General features: G+C 37.5%; 1 protein-coding gene across 2 annotated transcripts in view; it reads left to right on the top strand.

Annotated features, from left to right (window-relative positions):
* The window catches only part of LOC141435562 (neuropeptides capa receptor-like), a 114,830-nt gene that overhangs the window by 82,547 nt on the left and 9,282 nt on the right, over nt 1-23,001 (top strand). For both annotated transcript variants that reach the window (XM_074098281.1, XM_074098280.1), the window contains exons 5-6: nt 103-212; nt 18,543-18,726. In XM_074098281.1, coding sequence (XP_073954382.1) covers nt 103-212; nt 18,543-18,726 — 294 coding nt within the window. The remainder of the gene's footprint in view (nt 1-102; nt 213-18,542; nt 18,727-23,001) is intronic.

Raw genomic sequence — 23,001 nt, 5'->3', positions numbered from 1 at the left:
AGTCATTTAATTTCATGTTTTTCCATACTGACTGATCTAAATGAGTCACTTGTATACACCTGATCAACTTTAATCTGGTTTTTAACCTGACTTTTCTCCCAGGTCTTCTTGCACCAATGCTGGCAGTCCTGGGACCCTGAATGGAGTGAACGGGAGCGTGCACGGCGAGGCGCGGCAGGCGCAGTCAAGGAAGACCATCATCAGGATGTTAGGTCAGTTGTGCCGTGCTGTACCATCATCATATCAGCCGTAGGACGTCCACTGTTGGGCATAGGCCTCCCCCATAGACCTCCAGTTGCTTCGATTGATAGCGGCCTCCATCCACCGTAAATTCGCGGCTCCAGCCATGTCCATCTCGTTGGTGGACGTCCTATCCTACAATACGAAGATTGGGGAACAATAAGGCAAAGATAGAGAAAAGGTAAAATGTTATAAGTCTAGTATGATACTGAATATCTTAGCATTATTTCTGTAGTCAAAGGAAACATTCCTTTATATTTTTAGACTTTTTGAGTTTATTGAGTCTTTGTTTGATATCTATGGAGAAAATCCCTTCAGAATATTGGAAAAACTAATAACTAATGTTACCTATCCGTAACATTCGTTTGTGAAAAATAACTGGGTATTTTAGGGTTCCGTACCTCAATAGGAAAAATTTAACCCTTATGGCATCACTTTGTTGTGCGTCCGTCAAAACCCTTTTTCTCAGGAAAACCTGTGGAGGAACTAATATAAAAATACTCAAGTCTGCTGCCCCTTGAAGCTGTGAAACCAATAGGGTGCATCCGGTTGTCCTAAAAACTTGAAATTGAATGCCTACACTAAGTACATCACCTACTTTTCGTCCAGCTTTCACATTACTTAGACAGTGTTAAGCCGTGGTGGTCTAGTGGTTGGACCTGTGGCCTCTCAAGCGGAGGATCGTGGGTTTACCAAGGCCGGTGATGAAAAGCGTGATAAAACTCACATAAATCTGCGAAGGTGAATGGTGTGAGTGAGGCTACCAATCCGCAATGAAACCGCGTGGGAATTACGGCAGCTATTAGGCATGGGTCGTTACGTGATTTGAGCGAAACGAAACGAAACTGGTGACAAGAATCACGTCACTGGTTACTAAAACCAGTGATTTTAGTAACCAGTTTCTTTCATTGTACGTACGCGGTGCGGTGACGCGTTTTGCGACTGTCACTGTAATTGAGTATTTCACGTAATTAGTAATAAGCTATTGAGCTATGACGTTATTTATCACAAGCGTAATTTTTGGCTGTAGTAATATCAATGATGGCTGGGTCACGCCGTTTTGTCACCAAATTAGTTTTATTATAAATATGTATGTTAGTCTGTAAGGTATTTATTGTATGGGCCAAGTTGCCCGAAATAAAAGAATTTATTATTATTAAACTCTAAGTTCTGTAACTGTAACTGATAATTTATTAATTAATATAGTAGGATTCTACCTTCAACCTAATTTATACCTTACTGCAATACAAATTATTATTTAAACTCTTACAGCGGTTAGGGTAAGCGGTTATAATTTTTACTCCATTCCATGCCATTCGTTCCGTTCGTTACGTCTATAACGTTAAAACGAAAATCGCATCACCACAAACAAAGTAGCTCGTTATAAAAATCACCACTTGTCGCTTGACGTGAAACCAGTGATTCGGTGACTCGCCACGTCACGTTACTGTAACCGGTGACGTTAAATAATGTCCACCTCTAGCAGCTCTCATTAGACGCCTGTACCCCTTTGAGTTAGGTTGAGACGATGAGACAGTGTGAATACTTCCTCATTGGAAAAAACATTCCTTTCGCGAATGGCCTATTTTTCCTCGGAACAAGTACGGATACGGAACTGACGGGACCCGAGTTTATTATGCAATCGCTATTTAATAAAGAAATTCTAACCATTGTAAGACTGTGCGTGCTGCACTTAATTAAATTCTTCCGTGTCACCCCCCGCAGCCATGCATCCCTGTGGTCTGTTGTTTATTTTTCCAGTAGTCCACAACCTAAACCAAAAAGTCGTGGTAGACTAAAGCCTACGCGGAGACGGCAGTGGAGTGGGCAGCTGCGCAGTAAGATTAAAAATAATTTTATTTGCCAAAATTCACTGTTTTCTGGTCATTGCGTCTGCTTCCAGACAACTTTTGAGCGACTAGCCAGCCGCACAATGGGCAGAGAACACGCTCGCTGAACATAAATTAGTTTTTTTAATGTTTGAAGTGATAAATATTGACTAAAGGTTAGTTTGTTTTATAACAATACTGCAAAATTGACAATTACTGTAAAATCACGTCGTTATGATAAAGTATGTCTATTATTTTTAAAATGTCATGTAATTTAAAACACATTTCTTGCACCGGTTACGAACACGCCGAGAACGAAACAAGCCAAGTCGTATAGTCGATAACTCTATTAAGTAACTTTAACATAAACATTCTGGACCCATTACTCGGAATTTTTGAACTGGTCATGATTTTATTTAAAATCGGGGTTGTGTGGAACTTCAAGTTACTTAAGATGCTACCTACTGGACTTTTTTTTTAATTACTGTTTATTTGTTTGTTTTAAAAATATTACAAAGTGAATTTACAGTTAATACCAATAATAATAGTGATTACTAACAATGTCTCAAAAAAGAAAGCCGTGGTGGAAAAAAGCCGTGGTGGCCTACTGGTTTGACCTATCGTCTCTGACGCAGAGGATCGTGGGTCAAACCCCGGCTCGCACTTCTGAGTTTTTCAAAATTCATGTGCGGAATTACATTTGAAATTTACCACGAGTTTTACGGCGAAGGAAGACATCGTGATGAAACCAATTCAAAGGTGTGATGTGTGTGTAGTTCCCAATCCGCGCCGGGTCCGCGTGGGAACTACGGCCCAAGCCCTCTCATTCTGAGAGGAGGCCTGAGCCCAGCAGTGGGACGTATATGATGACTTTATATTAAATTGTCACATCTCAATTATTATGCTATATTATTATTATGTCAGTCGTAGTAAATTATACACTAAACTTATAAACTTACTAGCCCTTAACCGCGACTCCGTCCGCGCGGAATATTCTCCGGGACCTAAACTATCTGTATACCTAAACTATCTTACCTCACACAAAGAAAGCAAAAGGTAGCGATTAACGGAACGGTATCGGAGGGATCTGTGGTCGAAATGGGAGTGCCTCAAGGATCCATTCTTGCCCCATTCCTGTATCTTATTATGTAAATGACCTTACTTATATGGTAAGCCAAAAGTCGGGTATAGTTATGTTTGCTGACGACACGTCTTTACTGTTCAAGGTTAGTAGAAAAGATACCGACTTCATTGAGCCCAATGAAACCCTGTCCGTGATATCCGCATGGTTTGCTGCCAATAATTTGTTACTAAATCCTAAGAAAACTAAATGTATTAAATTCTCGTTGATAAATTCATCTAGCTCGAATTCAGTTTCTAATATAAAGTTAAATGGTCAAACTATTGAATTTGTAAAATCAACAGTATTTTTAGGAATAACGCTCGATTCTAAACTACAGTGGGGACCTCACGTCACAGCAATCGCGGGTAGATTGAGCTCTGCTGCTTTTGCAGTTTGGAAAATACGGCAGCTAACCGATGTGGCGACGGTACGGTTGGTGTATTTTGCTTACTTTAATAGCATTATTTCGTACGGCATTATTTTATGGGGATCTGCTGCAGACATTGAGTCAATTTTTATCTTACAAAAGAGAGCAATTAGAGCAATTTATAATTTGAAGACGCGTGAATCTTTAAGATCTTTTTTTAAGGAAACAGATATCCTAACCCTGCCGTCGCTTTATGTTTTTGAAATAATCATGTATGTTAGGAAGAACATATGTGATTTTCCCACTAACGTCGATAAGCCAAAGGCTACTAGAAACACAGGGAAGCTTAAAGTTCCATCTTACAGACTGGCTAACCAAAAAGTCTTTTCTGGGAAATTGCATACGTTTTTATAATAAAATTCCAAAAATATTATAAATGAAACGGATACAAAATTCAGATCTATTGTCAAGAAGACATTAATATCAAAGGCGTATTATAAAGTTAATGATTATATCATGGACAGGGATATTTGGAAATAATTCCGATCCGCATTAGCGATCCCTTCAAATAGCGAACCTACTGTGTTAAAAATAAAGTTGTGTTAAATACTTGTGATGTATACATATCATTTAATAATATTGTAAATCTGTTTAAAAAAAATATATACCTCGTTGAGTTTCTTGCCGGATTCTTCTCAACAGAGGTTTTTCCGAACCGGTGGTAGATTTTTTTTTGACATTCATAAGTGCTTGTTATAGCCTAAATTGAATAAAGATATTTTGACTTTGACTTTGACTTTGACTTTGACTGAATTTCATCTGAATCGGTGTAGTGGTTTTTTATGTACGCTACGTGCCTACGGATCGCTAAATCTAGCGACATCGCAACCGAGCTGCGTTAGCTGACGATGCGAACATGCCGGCGCCGCGTGAGCACGAATCACGACCCGCTGACCTCAGGGCTCAGGCTCTTAGCTTAAGTTAGGTTTAAGAACTATTTAATGTAATTTTTATATATTATGTAAATTAATTCCATTTAATTGGGTTTTTGGACTCTTCGCCTGCAACTTCCATATTTGGTTTGGACGTGATGAAGTAAAAAACAAACAAATAAACAGACTTACAAACTTTCGCATTTATGATATTAGTGAGATAAAAGATTAGATCACAATGTTTAAAAGTATACTTACCGGTTCAACGGTTGGTGACCCCTGTCTTCCGTATAAACAATGAGTGATTCTTACTAATCACCGCAGCTCTAGGCTGCCCGCGTAGTAGCCTTGAACATTCCTTTAGACAATGAAACCCTTGTGGTGATTCGAGGTTGTCGTTCCTGTCCTGTAATTTAAGTTAGAAAAGGACAGGCTATTTGTTCCGCATTGTTTCGTAGAATACTGACTAAGGAATGGAAATCGGTTCCGTCATTTTGTTCATCCAGATAACTAAGAATTTTATAGGGCAGAGTGAATAGGCTGTTACTGAACCAATGCATGCTATTAATGTCGATAGATTATCTTTCAACACTAACAAAAAAAAATTGGAACAGTAGAATATCTCTATGACTATCGTCCATCGCGTCACAATATCTCAAGCATTCACTTCATTCCACTACACTTCATAAATACTACAAAATGTTTTTTTTTTCGAAAGAACTAGTATCAAATTTGAAGTAATAATGGCTTGACCTTTGCAAGTCAATCCTGCAAGTGAAATTTGCAGGATCTGAAACGACAATTTACCTACTACGGATAATGCAAGTTGATCGAAACCTTGTAACAAACAAATATACCAAGTGAAATTAAATACAAACCAGTTGTCGGCTCGTGGATGGGTGGAGTGATGCCAGGGAATTGAAAATGCGAGATGTCTGATTTCTTCGGTGTATATTTGGAAAGTCATTATGATAAAAAATTGTTCCCTAAAAGTTGGTTTACATAAGCGCCCTCTGTTAGCTCCCTAAAGAACTACTTGGTTTATTGATTTGCTACAAACAATCGATGACAGTTCTTTAATTCATCAATAAGCCACGTAATTTGCGTATCATTGTGTAGATGGCGCTGTCAGGCACATTGACACCAGTTATGACCTACCCTTTTCCACGCTCTATTTCTAACTAATTCAGGTTTGGATGTAAATAGATGAAACTTACAAGGGACATATTATGGGATCACAAATGATCGATAGAGACTTATATGACGTCGATATTCGTACGACATACAATTATGTTCACCATGGAGCATGCTGGTACTTAAATGGAAACTTTTCTGACGCATATCACGCAACCGTAGTTTTTTTGAAAGTCAAAGACTAGGAGGAACTTAGGCAAGTTGTCTCACCGCCAGCGAGGAAAAGATTGGCTATCGACTACTTTCTCTCTCAAGAAACGAACAAAAGATATTATAATAAGATCCTGTATAAAAAAACCGGCCAAGAGCGTGTCGGACACGCCCAAAATAGGGTTCCGTAGCCATTACGAAAAAATTAAGTAATATTTTTCTAAGGATTTCGTTTTTATAACTTAGGCTGCTATTTACTCATAAACTACTAATAATTCTCAAGCAAACTTAGCCGACATAGTTTTCCTTGAAAGTACTACCATCTTGAATTTTTTTTAGATTTTCCACCCACCGGTTTAGATTTTAGAGGGGGGGACGCTCGATTTTAATGAAAATTTGCACTTTAATGTTGAATATTTCACAAACAAATCACTGAATCGAAAAATCGTCTAATCAAACCCCTAATGGTTTTAAAAGACCAATCCAACGATATCGCACACTATAGGGTTGCTTGAGAAAAATAAAATCACCCCCCTTTACGTACCCTAAAAATTTTTTTTTGAACTTTTTATTGTACTATTTTGTCGACATAGTTTATGTTTATATTGATAGTCCCTGAGCAAAGCCGAGGACGGACAGACAGACAGACAGATAGACAGACAGACAGACATGGCAAAACTATAAGGGTCCCTTTTTTGCCATTTTGGCTCCGGAACCCTAAAAACCAGTCTGTTTTATTTATTTTTTAATTAAAAAGGAAAGAACAAGGCTGTTACCATACGCGTGGCGTCGTGTTAACTAACTTGACCTTTAAAAGTCGGGATCAATTACTAGGAATTATTGAGCTGGTCATAATCTAATATCTTTTAAATAAGCAATTTTAAACAAGTAATTCTTATATAATCAGAATTTCGGAAACGGCTCCAACGATTTCAATGAAATTTGGTACCTATCTTAGGTATTTTTGGGGATGAATAGTCGATCTAGCCTGGTCTTATCTCTAGGAAAACGCTTATTATCGAGTTTAAGCCCGAGGCATCGACGGGTTGGACAAAGTTATAACATCTTTAGCCCGAAGGGTAAAAGGTTGCATGCTCTTAAAGTAACTAGAAGCACTCCAAGTTAACTTAACCGAAAAAGCTTCAAAATATGATTGTTTGGAGTTTTTTGTATTTTTTATTTCAACTCCAAATTTGTAAAAGTAACAAATTTGGAGTTGAAATAAAAAATACCAAAAACTTCAAAAACCAATCATAATTTGATTGCTTAGTAGCGACATCTCTTGTCTGGGTGAGCGGTTGGTTCCGAAAGCGTGTGACGTCTGTAGACACAACATAGATGTCGCTAGTGCTGCTGCTTAAGTAGCAAAGTAGAAATAAGCAACCTAAGATATGTATGCATAGGAAAAATTCGTGTCTAGATTCCTGTCCAGCAGTGGTGTAGGGGTTATAGCACGCAGCACGGAATGCTGAGGACCTGGGTTCGATTCCCAGTGCTGGTCTCTTTTTCTGGTTTTTCTGTGCATCCATGTCTCAGTTTGTATTTTCGATAAAGCTTCAAATTTAACTTGAAAATTATTTAGCACAAGATCACTGTAAAATTTTGCACATTAGCTGCTAGTACGGGATTTAATTGCAAGTTTGCATATATCATCGAGTAACTACGAATTATCTACAGAATTATCTACAGAGGGTCGTGGGTTCAAACCCCGGCTCGCACCTCTGAGTTTTTCGAAATTCATGTGCGGAATTACATTTGAAATTTACCACGAGCTTTGCGGTGAAGGAAAACATCGTGAGGAAACCTGCACAAACCTGCGAAGCAATTCAATGGCGCGTGTGAAGTTCCCAATCCGCACTGGGCCCGCGTGGGAACTATGGCCCAAGCCCTCTTGTTCTGAGAGGAGGCCTGTGCCCAGCAGTGGGACGTATATAGGCTGGGATGATGATGATGATGATGAACTACGAGTACAGGGGTCCATATGCCTTAAAGTTAAAAAAAAAGTCTGCCTTTGTTCTATTAGCTGGGTTGATAGTAGAGTCACGTGGGGTAAACCTACGCAGTGGGTAAGTGTACGCAATCACATATATTTCACTCCGAAATATACTTACATACTGCGTACGTTTACCCCACACGACTCTAGATATAGCCAGCCCCGGCCCTCTTATTCAGAGAGGAGGTAAGCCGGACGTATAATTAGAGATCGCAGTGGAATATTTAAAACGCTCTTTTATATTTCAAATAAATCATGTACCAAACTTTGGTACCTACTTCAAAAGGAAGCTATGTCGTTATATCTTTACAGAAATTAATTAGCTTTTATGAAGATCATAAATCAAATCAGCGGCTCGGAAAAATCACTGTAACCACTGAGGCTTAAAATATAGAAAAAGTTTTGGCTGTATTTCTTTGTACACAAGTAGTTGTTATGCCTGTGACTTTATCTCCGCAGAGTTCTAGGGCTGACCACATTACCCCGGTGTTGTGCTTGAGATAGGTTCAGTCTATTAAGTCTGATTCCCTAAATATCTAGTCCCTAGTCCGTCTTTTTCGTCTTATTCCCAAGGTCTGACAGTAAGTAAACTTTAAACAATGTGATCTTACAATATATGTTACAACGCACACACGGAGCCCGGCGTTCCCTCTCAATGTCCTGGACATACTCTCCGTGACCCAGTGACCCAGGTATTTAAACTTGTATACTCTTTTTAAAGGGGTTTGCAGGTGGTAGGACCTTGTGCAAGACCCGCCCGGATTGCTACCACCATCTTGCTCGCTAATCCTGCCGTGAAGCAGCAGTGCTTGCACTGTTGTGTTTCGGCGTGGAGAGTAAGACAGCCGGTGACATTACTGGCACGTGAGGTATCCCATCTTAGGCCTCTAGGTTGGCAACGCATCTTCAATACCCCTGGTGTTGCAGATGTTTATGGGCGGTGGTGATCTCTTACCATCAGGAGACCCACTTGCTCATTTTCCATCCAGTCAAATAAAAAAAAAAGGAGTACCGCAAAGCGGGACTGGTGCATTGTGTAACTTGTTCGCTTTAAATTGCAAGAGCTCACTTTTCGACGCGTTATACCTGAGTCCATGGGTCACAGAACACGTCTCACAAATGTTCAACAATAATTCTAATGCGCTGACTGAGGGTCGGAGCAGCACCATGTCGTCAGCATAACTTAGACATTGAAGAAGATGTGGCTCACACTAGTTCCTTGATTATTTAGTAAGTAATTATCCTTTATACTTGTATTATTTATGTATTGTATGTAAATTTGTGTATTTATGTATTTTATTTTATATTTAGTTATAGATATATTAATGTTTTATATATGTGTTATATATTTATTGTATATAGTTAGGTATTTGAGGTTTACATATGCATTTATATTTATTCAAATGTTTTGCTCTATTTGTCGATCCTTGTTTTTTGGATTGCTCCTCTATCACTCAAAGGTTGACTGGCAGAGATCCCTGCAGGGATAAGTCGGCCTTTGTACTTAACACAACTTTTATTTATGTAACCTTTTTGTTTTTTCCATTTTGTACAATAAAGAGTATAAACAAACAAACAAACAAACTTATGTTGTTAAAATATGAATACTTATCTCAGTTTTGCAATGGAATTAAACTTGGTGCCCATACAATGAAATAAAGTACAATTTGGTTTTTCGTCCACCTTCCATACAAAGTTGCCCATGGTCCTTCCTTAAGTGCTCAAACATTCATTGGATCATTGCTCGAAACTCGAAACAGGAAAAATTTCCAGCCACAGAGTAGAAAGCTTTTTTCATAAGCCATGCTTTGATTTTATCGGATTTTTTATGTCATCATTTAATTTAATATTTTTTTTCAACAAATGGATCAATCAACTTTTTCTTGTCACTCGTTGCTTTAGTTACGGTCTCCTGGGTCACTCTTTTATAGGATTAAAATATGCCAAACGTACATTTTTGTGGTAGTTTTAAGTCCGTTTTATGATTGCTCATCTAATAAGCATGTTAGTATAATCTATCTCTATAGGCCTCCTCTCTACTTTTCCAGTCTTGCCTATTCATTGCCACTTGCATCCAGTAGACTACTGACAGATGATATCCGGCAACAAGCTGGCGTAAACTGGATGCGAGTGGCAATGTTAGTATAATGTGACACAACATTTCTTCTAACAAACTGTAGTAAAAGAAAGAAAGAAAGAAAGAAAGAAAATATTTAATTGCCAACAGTACAAACAATGCAAGACAACAATATAACCAATACAAGTTAGTAGTCTGTCCTGCGGCAAAGGAGCAACTCAGCTAATGCTGCGCTTACGCGGAAGCTGCCAGCGCTGGTTTACAGTCTGCCCCTGTTGACACATGCTGGAATTTGTTATAGCGGGTTGGATGGCGGACAAAGACGGAAACAGTAATACCATACAACAATACCTAATACAGATAAAAACTAATACAAAATAATTAAACTAATATTTTAAACTATAAGTGAGAATTACGAAAGTTTATTAAAACAAAATAATTAAAAAACCAGAACAAAAAAAAAGAAAACAAAATCCTCAGCAGTCAACAAATTACAGTTGCTGAAAAGTACCCATTCATCCTTGAGCACAACACCGATCACAACTAGTGATATATGCAGCTGTTTTCAAGTTGTGTTACAAGAAGAAACGCTCGGAACTCTTGTCCTCGCTGACGGGACAGAATAACAACAAGAAGTAGTTGATCCAGCCAAATATGTGTTTTACAATACAATACAATACAATACAAAGACTCTTTATTGTACACCAGACATAGTAAGCGACTGACTGTCTGCGAAGTTTAGGTCGTCAGGGCTTACTGTCAGGTTAGGGCGTAAAGGAGCCGCCTGAGCCGTGAGAGTTGTAGCCGAACAGAGCTTTGAAAGCTGTAGCCGTACGGAGCTTTGAAGGTTGAAGCCGTACGGAGCTTGTGGAAGTTGGAGCCGTACGGAGCTGTTTAGTGTAGTGTGAGCTGTTGTTTTGCGAGAAATAGCTGTTTTTTTAATAAACACTGATCATTGATCGGACGCTTTTGGTCGGCCTATGTGTCTGAGGCCAGTCGGAGGGTTTTTGTCTCGGTCTAGAGAGAGAGAGAGAGAACAAATAAACAAAGAGCCAAACTCGATTAAAGGCGTGACGTGAGTTATTCGAGTTCATTTCATTTTCCCCCTGTTGTCCCAGCCATTGATTAAATTTATATGACTGATAAATGTGCCCATTCATGTTTCTAAATACATAAAGCTAAAACTCACAGTCGCTCTCACATTTTATGATGATTGTATTTTTATTATGAAGTTTCGTAAACACTGACTTACAAAAAAGTGTTGCTTGAAACAGAGGGCCGTGGGTGGGTTCCACTCTGTGCTCGCACCTCTGAGTTTTTCGGAATTTAAGTGCGAAATTACATCTGAAATTTATCATGTACTTTACGGTGAAGAAAAATGTCGTGAAGAAACCTGCACACACTTGAGAAGAAATTCAATAGTGTGTGTCAAGTTCCGAATCAGCACTAGGCCCGCATGGGAACTCCGACCCAATTATTATTCTAAGAGAAGGCCTGTGTCCTGCACCGTGCTCTAAACATAGAAACAATAATCAATTTAAAGTGTTCCAACCTTGAATTGTTCGCTTAATTTACCGCCGGGTCGCGAGGCAATGCTAAACTTGGTCAATATTGGCAAAACTTGGCCGCTGTTGAGTGCGACTTGGCAATAGTTGAGTGCTTGGCCATAGTTTGAGTTACGGTCGCGGTTGGGTGTTACTTCACTTCATTGAGCTCGGTGCTTAGGAATTGAACAACTATTTCATTCACCTAACGATTCCTAATCAGTTTTAGAATGTTTCTTAAGCTCTTGGTTGTTTTATACGTTAAGTAAACGCTGCGTTAAATGTAAGAAGGAGCGGCCAAACCGCTGCTTAAAAACCGGCCAAGAGCGTGTCGGACACGCCCGACAAGGTTCCGTAGCCATTACAAAAAAAAAGTAATATTATTTACTTATTTTATACGGAATCTTCCAAGTTTAGTTATATTTTACACCTTAGGCTGCTATTTACTCTTAAACTACTAATAATTCTCAAGAAAACTTAATCATTAAGTATAGTTTTCCTTGTAAGATTGATATACTTACTTACTACCATCCTGAATTTTATCAAATTTTTCCACCCACCGGTTTAGATTTTAGAGGGGGGGGGACGCTCGATTTCAATGAAAATTTGCACCTTCAAGTTGAATATTTTGCAATCACTGAATCGAAAAATCGTTTTAGCAACCCCCTAATGGTTTTAAAAGACCTATTCAACGATACCCCACGAGATTAGATGGGAAAAAAATCACCCCCACTTTATCTATGGGAGGTACTCTAAAAAAAATTTTTTTTTTTCATTTTTTATTGTACCATTTTGTCGGCATATGTATGCCGACAAAATGGACCATATATATATTCGTGCAAAATTACATCTTTCTAAGCATTGATAGTCCCTGAGCAAAGCCGCGGACGGACGGACAGACAGACACAATTGGATACAAAAATAATATATAGATAGTAGCAAATTACAATAAAATGACAGTTAAAAATGGAATTACAATGTCAAATTAGAAAAATTTAAAAATAATAACAATAATTTAGGTGAAAACATAAAAGATAAAATTACATACTAAGTATATCAATTTAATCAATGAGGGCTATCGTTTTTTGTCTCACTAGATGGCGCACTGTAGCGTGAGGTTTTTAAGTATGGCTTTCAAAGTCTTATTACGGGCGTGAAAACAAAGTTTAGATTAAATCATATTTATTACACCTTAAAACCGTACCATAAAAATATCGAGCATGCCACAGTGTTGCATAGTCCCGTTTTGTTCGGAAAAAAGGAGGACAAAGGTTTCCGAAAGACAAAACTGTCTAAAAACACAGACATTCATGCCCGGAACGTATATTTGCTATAATTAATTTCAGATATTGCAAAATATTCACAAATTTATTCTAATTATAAATAACCCGCGTAGCTCACCCAAAAACTATGAGATTGACATATCGGAGACCTCACGCTACACTAGCGCCTCTAGTGGCGAATTCACACGCGATAGCCCATTGGAACGATCGATCAAATAAACAGTAAAAAATAATTAAAATGTCAATGCGATAAAATTAAGTGTAAAATAAAAAAATTGACCACAAAAACAGGACAAAATATGTCAATGATTAAAATAATAAAAGAAAAAAGTTAAGTCACAAAATGTGAAAGTGTCAAATACAAACAAATATACTTATTGACCACGCAATAAGAGCTAAAAAGTCATAGTTCGGTTCGGATCAGTTCGACCGACGCCTGCCGACGCTTCGACGTCTTTTTCGCTCCGATTCCGCGTCGGTAGGTGAGGGGAGACCCTTAGATTCCAACTCTATCACGTGCAGTCAAGTTCATGAAGTTGTGAGCAAAAATTTGATCAAAAATATCTGTACACGACTCTATTGTTAACGGAGTAGAAGCGTGTTCAGATATTTTTGATCAAATTTTTGCTCACTGTGGTATATTTATAACAAATATGTAGGTACTCGAGAATTATGTACGGCTACCCTCAGGTCTTAATAAACACTGTTGAACTAGCTTGCGTGTTTTACTAACATGGTGGCAGCGGTGGGATCCAATTTAATTAGTAGAACACGCAAGCTTTTGAACTCGACTGTACAACTGTCAGATTTATAGTAATTTAATCAATTCCTTGCATTGCAGCATTGGGCCATAGATGACGCTTTTCACGGTGCATATTTTGTAATTTGTTTTATCCACAAAATAAGAGACAGAACAAAAAAACTGTCTTATCCTTTTCTCAAAGTTTACAAAGCTCTTAAGACGCAACTCTTTTCTCAACAACTCCCAAGACACCGGTTAAAAACTTTACTGTACCTCTTAGATACAAACTAAACTTCTTTTAGAAGTCGTTTATTTCTTATTTTTACGTGAAATGTGGAAGAACAATTAAATGTACACATAGTTAAAATGTATATTTAATGACCATACCTAACTGTGTTAAATCGGGGCACGTTCTAGGGATTTAATATCGATAAAAAAGATGTCGATATACATGTGTTCATTGAAAACTTTCGATTACTTTAAAAAGGTTCGATATCATGTCTGATATCGAGTTATAATAGATGGACAGAATGCTCCGTTGACTCCTGTTGTTAGAAAGTAGAGAGATCGTTTCGTAATTAAAAAAATGTTATTTTCATTATAGTTTAACTAGTGTTTACCCGTGGCTTCGCACACGTAAACCATTAGGTCCAGCAGCTAAATTGAAATTCCGGGATTTTTGAAAATTCCCGTGGGAATTCCCGAAAATTAAGTCGTTGTTTTCATCAAAAACAATAATGGTCAAACATGACTCAAAGCCCAGCGGTTGTTATTTCGAGATTTTATCCCTATCCCGTGGGAATATCGGAATAAAAAGTAGCCTATGTGTTATTCCAGACGTTCAGCTACCTACATACCAAATTTCATGACTCTAAACCCAGCGGTTGCTATTTAGAGATTTTATCCCTATCCCGTGGAAATATTGGGATAAAAAGTAAGTATTCTATGTTTTAATCCAGGTTATAAACTAACTTTTTGCCAAATTTCATCCAAATCCGTCCAGCCGTTTCAGCGTGAAGAAGTAACAAACATACTCACTCACTCACTCACAAACTTTCACATTTATAATATTAGTAGGATCGGTAGATGAAAATGAAAAAAAATATTGATTGTATACTATGAAAACTATTTCGAAATAAACAAATACGTTTTAATTAACCTAACCTAACCTTTTTATTTGTAAACAAATATTTTATTTTGAATAAACAATTTCAATTTCAATTTCAATTGTTTTATTGTTTTTATTAAGAGAAAATAAATAATATTTATTTATGCTGAACAACATTTAGATGTTGACAGTAACATCGATATAGTTTTTTGTCAGTAAAATATTTTGCTACCATCACTTTTTAGTGTCTGTGCCCCGAGTTAGCACAGGTACAGTCACCAGCACCAATATCTGACACAACAAGCGTGCATAAATATCTGACACGACTCTATTTCTAGGGCCGGACGGACGTGTCAGATATTTTTGCACGCTCCGCTGTGGCTGATATTAAAGCTGGTGACTGTACCAATTAGTTTCAGTTTTACTAGTAGACGAACTCTTTTGCATCAGAGCTCATCTCGTACCCGTGGTTTCTGTACTGCTTACTATGATGTTGATGTTAAATAAAGTTGTACCTATTGTATTGTATAATATTGTATCCCAATCTATAGTAGATTGTACAACAAGAGCATAAAACGAGCCATTTTACCCGAGACGTTCAAATAGTCACCCGAGCCGGTACGGCGAGGGTCGATAGACACGTCGAGGGGAAATGGGTTTAATGCTCGTGTTTTACATTCTGCTTTTCACTTCGATGGCGAGGAAATGAAATAGCAACAATGGAAACAATTCTTTACTTAGGTACCTTTTATTGTACACGCATTACTATTATAATTATATTTTTTTAGTTTTATTGATCTATTTTGATTGATTTGATTGATTTTTAGTTTTATACTAAAAAATATTTAAAAAATATGTAGAAACTTCTTTGTTTGTGGCTGTTTACACCTAATTGCTTTGGTTTTAGATGAAGATTTAATTTTATGCACTAGAGCATAAAAAGTAATTTTATGTCGCCCAGATCCTGCATAAACACGAACTTTACGAGAATGAGAAGTGAAAAAATATTTATTTACTAATAAACAAATTATTCACAGACGAAGTCACCGGCAACAGTCAGTTAATTTATAATTCATTATGATTTATTATAACATGTGACAATCCTACTAATATTATAAATGTGAAAGTTTGTGAGTGAGTGAGTGAGTGAGTGAGTGAGTGAGTATGGTTGTTACTTTTTCACGCTTAAAACGGCTGGACGGATTTGGATGAAATTTGGCGAAAAGTTAGTTTATAACCTGGATTAAAACATAGGATACTTTTTATCCCGATATTCCCACGGGATAGGGATAAAATCTTGAAATACAACCGCTAGGCTTAGAGTCATGAATTTGGTATGTAGGTAGTGGACGTCTGGAATAAAACATAGGTGACTTTTTGACCCGATATTCCCACGGGATACCTAGGGATAAATCTTGAAATAACAACCGCTGGGCTTTGAGCCATGAAATTTGGTATGTAGGTAGTTGGATGTGTGAAATAACACATAGGCAACTTTTTGAATCGATATTCCCACGGGATACCTAGGGATAAAATCTTTAAATAACAACCGCTGGGCTTAGAGCCATGAAATTTAGTGTGTAGGTAGCTGAACCTCTGAAATAACACATAGGCTACTATTTATTCCGATATTCCCACGGATAGGGATAAAATCTCGAAATAATAACCGCTGGGCTTAGAGTCATGAAATTTGGTACGTAGGTAACTGGACATCTGGAATAACACTTAAGTGACTTTTTGACCCGATATTCCCACGGATAACTAGGGATAAATCTCGAAATAACAACCACTGGGCTTAGAGCCATGAAATTTGGTATGTAGGTAGCCGGACGTCTGGAATAACACATACGCTACATTTTATCCCGATATTCCACGGGATAGTTTTGTAACTAAGGACCCCATACATCCGTGTATAATTTTATTATTATTTTGTAATTTTTCTTTAATTGTAATACTTGCTGTAGTTTTTAAGTATTTTATTTTATTTTGAAAAAATTACTTTCTGCCAAGCTTCTTGCGGCGCATTCTTCTTGGCAATGATGGTCTTTCCGAAAGCGCTGGTAGTTTAAGAAATGAAGTGTAAAAGTGCCCATTGCGGCCTATTTACTGAATAAATGATTTGAATTTGAATTTTGAATTTGAATTGGGAACAATTGTAATTTCATTACTGGGTTTAGAGTCTTGAATTTTGCTACAGTTATTCACAACAACAACCTCAATGAAGACCACGATATAATTTTGGAAATTTCCAGGGGAATTTTGTAAAAATCCGAAAATTTCAATTGCAACTACCAGACCGAATAGTTTACGCGTGCGAAGCCGCGGGTAAAAGCTAGTTATGTATATAACTCGTAAAGCTGGTATAATGGTTGATGAAGGTCACAGTGAGATGCGGGCAGGGCACAAAAAGGAGGGACTATGTTATAATATTCGTAAATCATTCTGTTATACTTAGTAATATGTAATCGCCAGGGAACTAGTTTAGTTTCAGAATATTTCATGAAATGTGTGTAATGTGGCATGTAGTTACAGCTTTTGTGAATATGGTATGGGCACAGAATAAGTAATGGTATGGGCCTATTAGTCATAATCATAGTCATAGTCATATCTCTTTATTCCATTGACACAAATAAATTATGCACTAGAACAAGTCTTACATACGAGTGTTACAAAAAACCTACAGTTAACAAAGGGAAAAAATAAATTCAAATTACAAAAATCTTAATTGGATGTCGAATAATAATAATTAAAATTGTAAAATATAAAAATAATAACATTGATTTAATTGGCAGATATGTCCATTTCTATACAATATTTATTTCTGATTAAAATTTTATGTCAAAAAAAATTGTAAATAAAATTTAAAAGGGTCTTGACAGACAGACAGACGGACAACAAAGTGATCCTATAAGGGTTCCGTTTTTTACCTTTGTGGTACGGAATCCTAAAAACGACCCTAGGCACTGGAAACGACCTACATTATCATAACTCGTGGTTAGATTAATATATAAAACTACCCTTAGGAAAGATTTAGCTTTTAGGTGAAGCCTGGATGTTGCCGGGGGCAACCCCATAGGGAAGGATTAGGGTTTAAGCTAGACATTCCAGACATACAAGGCGCAAATGAAATCTGCATAACTAGTAAGGGGGGAGGCAATAATAGAAAGAGCTAACTTCAGGAAGATCTTATGCCTGGGGACCGGAAAACTTCATCTACATAATCAAATGACTTACAATATTACAACATTGGCATTGTCTATAAAAAAACTACTCGAGATTGTGGTCATTATCGAGAGAGTAAAAGTACATTGTAACAAAATTTTAAATACTTAAATCGTTTGGGAACAATTTTGTCGGCGAATAGCCTGGATCCTTAGATTGATTTTTTGGAGTCTTTTTGTATTTTTTATTTCAACTCCAAATTTGTTACTTTTACGGGTATCCCGTGAAACCATATCGAAAATACAAACTGAGACATGGATGAACAGAAAAACCAGAAAAAGAGACCAGCGCTGGGAATCGAACCCGGGTCCTCAGCAATCCGTGCTGCGTACTATAACCCCTACACCACCGCTGGATAGGAATCTAGACACGAATTTTTCCTATGCATACATATCTCAGGTTGCTTATTTCTACTACGCTACTTATGCAGCAGCACTAGCGACATCTATGTTCCGCTCTCATCGAGAGACGTCACACTCTTTCGGAACCAACCGCTCACCCAGACAAGAGATGTCGCTACTAAGCAATCAAATTCATGCACGCAGCACGGATTGCTGAGGACCTGGGTTCGATTCCCAGCGCTGATCTCTTTTTCTGGTTTTTCTGTGCATCCATGTCTCAGTTTGTATTTTCGACTGGATCCTTAGCTCGAGTTAGATGTCCAATGCTTGCTGGAAATCTCAACCATTACGTTCCATCCCAGCCTGGCTACCAATGTACACGTATTTTCACTTACAGCCGCCGTAGTGATCGCATTCTTCGTCTGCTGGGCGCCGTTTCACTTCCAACGCTTGTTCTACATATACGGCACGGCGTCGCCACACTACGCGGCCATCAATGAATGCCTCTTCTTCGTGGCTGGTGGCTTGTACTACGTATCTGCAACAGTCAACCCCATCTTGTACAATGTTATGAGTCACAGGTAAGCACAACATTGGCTTTTGGAGTGAGAGAGATAGAAACATAACGATAACTTGGGGCTCAAAGGGAGTAAAGCACAAAACGCAGCTTTTCAGAAGCAAAAAACTGAAAAAAATAAATTGATAAAATTATACTTCTGTTGTTTGTAATGTTACATTAAGCTCTTCTATTCACGATGAGCTTAGAACTTCTTGTAGTTTTTAGAGTTCCGTAGCCAAAATGGCAAAAACGGAACTTTTGTAGTTTCACCATGTCTGTCTGTCTGTCCGGCCGCGGCTTTGCTCAGGGACTATCAATGCTAGAAAACTGTAATTTTGCACGAATATAATATATGTAAACTATGCCGACAAAATGGTACAATAAAAAATTCAAAAACCATTTTTTACAGTATTTACCTCCCATTGACGTAAAGTAGGGGTGATTTTTTTTTCTCATCCAACCTTGTAGTGTGGGGTATCGTTGGATAGGTCTTCTTTTACAACCATTAGGGGGTTGCTAAAACGATGTTTCGATTCAGTGATTGCAAAATATTCAACTTTAAAGGGAAAATTTTCATTAAAATCGAGCGTCCTCCCACTCTAAAATCTAAACTGGTGGGTGAAAAATTTGAAAAAATTCAGAATGGTAGTAAATATATCAAACTTACAAGGAAAACTATATAAGTATAGTAGTTTAAGAGTAAATAGCAGCCTAAGGTATAAAATATACCTAAACTTGGAATATTCCGTACAAAATACGAAATCCTTAGAAAAATATTACTTATTTTTCGTAATGGCTACGGAACCCTATTTCAGGCGCGTCCGACACGCTCTTGGCCGGTTTTAATATACTTCAATTGGATGCAAATTGTCTGGTTACAGAGATACGTGGGCTATACGCCCTGGTGTAAACACAAGGATTGACTCAGATGTATTTTAAGACCTAGTAAACTTGGCTTATTTTGTGATTAGTTTTTTTGGAGCCTTTTTGTATTTTTTATTTCAACTCAAAATTTAGTTACTTGTACGGGTATCCCGTGAAACCATATCGAAAATACAAACTGAGATATGGATGCACAGAAATACCTACCAGAAAACGAGACCAGCGCTAAGAATCAAACCCAGGTCCTTAGCAATCCGTGCTACGTGCTTTAACCCCTACACCACCGCTGGACAGGAATCTAGACACGAATTTTTCCTATGCATACATATCTCAGGTTGCTTATTTCTATTATGCTACTTAAGCAGCAGCACTAGCGACATCTATGTTTCGTCGAGAGACGTCACATTCTTTCGGAACTAACCGCTCACCCAGACAAGAGATGTTGCTACTAAACAATCAATTATGCATGCGATGCATATGGTTTTTCTGTGCATCCTTGTCTCAGTTTGTATTTTCGATTTGGCTTATTTTGGTTCACAACGGTGTAAAGGTAACATCATCACAAATTTTGCTTTCAATAGGTCGTATAGGAAAGTTCAAGTAAACTTCTTTTTATGGTAATAAATTAGGCCGTTTCAGAGAGTAAAAAAATCGTATTATTCCATACTTTTGATTATATTATTAGGCTGCGGACTTAAGAAATCAAAATAAACGGTGAAATATTTGGTGGTCGTAAAGGACAGTTTAATAAATTACAGCTTTAACGCCGCATGTCTTAGGTATATTTTTTTCGAGGGAATAAAGGGAGGGTAAAAATATATACGTCGCTTTAATACAGGTGTTTTTTAACAAACTTACTGTCTTAATGATTATACAATGTAATTTTTTTTCTTCTTTATATCCTACATTTTGAAAATAAATGTGATTAGGGATTAAAACAACACAGGCGTAAAGGACATTTTTGAGCGAATTCCGTTACGTGGATTATACTGATCGATAGAGAAAATAAAACTGTATAAGATGCCATAGAGAGTGCCCTTTACATACACCCTTTGAGCCTCAAGGTATCGAGTTGGGCTAATAAGCCAAGCCTCCTCGAATATCTACAAAAATATTATCGTTGTTCTCGAAGTTAAACATTGTTAGGTACCCGTAGAGTGAAAGGATGAAACACCTCGCATTTAGGTACTTCAGACGTATTTTTATAAGCTTTTCTATATGTCGGCGGCGATAATAAAATCCGCCAGATCACGGAATTCCTAGGCATATGGTGAAATGGCGCCATTTCATGAATTGGCCAAGGAACATCCGCCATATCGTTCAAAACTCACCGTTTAACGATTTGACTAGTGACGTTTAGGCAGATCATAAAATTCCTATGCATATCATGAAACGCCGCCATATGGGTTCTGGCACTTCGCCGGCCGCTGCGGCGGCACGCTCGCTTCGCTCGCTCAGCTCGTGCGTTGTGGTCACAATTGATACTCTAACTACTCTTCGCTTCGCTTGTCATACCTAAATTATTCTTTTTTTTTTTGGCATATCACTATCTGCCCGGTATAGAGCTAGGAATATCGACGAATGCGTTGCTCTAATCGATCGGCCGTATTGTTTCTCAGGCACATCGTGATAATGCCTGGCCAAATTACGCAATTTCATGATATACTTGTAAGCAAACTATTAAATAAATATCTTTTATTATTATTATTATTATATGCCTAGGAATTTCGTGATCTGGCGGATTTTACGATCGGCCACCGACATAATACAATACACGTATTAAAAATACCCGGTAAAAATAAAATAAACTAGCTGGTGCCCGCGGCTTCGCCCCGGTGTAGTTTTTTTTTATTATTTTCTAAATCTTCTTTTATTAGAACCTTCTCCTGACAATAGCAAACACAACAAAAAAGGAATTAGCGAAAGTGGTCCAGCTGTTCACGCGTGATGCCGTGTCCAAGGGAAATAGGGATTCATTTTTATATATTAAGATGATTAAAACGTTAGATATTGTTAGCGCTAATAATCTGTCAATAATCCGGAGCTAGCACAAACATTCTGCTAAGTTTACTTTTTAATTTTACTGAAATAGGGTATGCAATCAATAGAATCTTGAAACATGTAATGATTTTTTTTGGCGGTAAGTTAAGTCATGCCAACTAATGATCTACGATTTCCAAATTTCCTTTATACCTATAATTGAACCCACTGTCCGCTTCACGGGTATTTTTTAAACCATGCCATTTACTGACGGCATGAACCGAAAAAACCGAATCGAAGTGCGGTGCCACACCGCTACTTGGCATCGACAGTATTAATTCATATGTTGCCGTCCCGCTGACGCTTATGTTATTTAATACGCGAGTGAAAGGGACGGTGCGATACGAACTTTCGTAGTAGCCCCTCTGTTCTATGTCAAACCATAACAATACGAGTACAAATTTGCTTCGAAAATCTCAATTTGCGCTATGAACAATAGATGGCGTGCACAAAGGGACACGAAACTTGACCCTCTGTTTGAACATAGATTCTCTACTAGATCCCATATAACTCAAGAGTAATTCAACTGAACCGTTTGTGCCAAACATTAAATGAATCAAAACTCTATGATACCACATGTACACTTGAATCTTAGATCTTATACCAAGAGACAGTAAGTTGAATTTTGATAAACGATAAACTTATAAAGGACTTTGTTTTAGTGACGGCCAAGCGCAAGTTTCCAATCAGAGTTGATAATACAATACAATCAGTTAATTGGTTATCGTTGACCCTTAGGTCTGGTTAATGATATTGTTAACTCAATACTGTCTGCAATTATAACGTCTCATGGACTTAGAGCATAATTTAACGCTGGTATGCAGTAGTGTGTTAACCCTAATTAATTCTGCAATACAATGTCAACCCTTAGAAAATAATTTTAACAGAGTATTGCAAAACAGCGTCCAATAGTCGATGAATTCTATCAAATACAGGGTGACTCCTAAGTAGTAAACAAAAATTATAGTTTTTATCGCAACATTTTTGGGAAAATTAACTAAATAATATTCATTTTGGACGAGTTGGAAATCCAGGGAAGGGGCCTTAGCCCAACAGTGGGACATTACGGGATAATAAAATAAAAATAGTTAATTTTTATTAGTAATTACCAACAATACGGTCACTCTATCCTACAATACAATACATACAATACAAAGACTCTTTATTGTACACCAGACATAGTAGTCGATACACAGAAAACAGATACACAGAAAAATATACATAACAAGTCCGGTAGATTAAAGTACTCAGATTTGACATTGTCAATGTTATCTTTTTTAACGATTCTATCCATTAAATACAAAAACGTTGTTTAAATAAATACACTGTCTAAGACTGTACCGTGTGTGGCCTATAACACGGGCAAATAATTAAA

The sequence above is a fragment of the Choristoneura fumiferana genome, chromosome 15 (assembly GCF_025370935.1).
Source record: "Choristoneura fumiferana chromosome 15, NRCan_CFum_1, whole genome shotgun sequence".
In the NCBI taxonomy this organism is placed as follows: domain Eukaryota; kingdom Metazoa; phylum Arthropoda; class Insecta; order Lepidoptera; family Tortricidae; genus Choristoneura; species Choristoneura fumiferana.
This window is presented reverse-complemented; position numbering and strand designations above follow the sequence as displayed.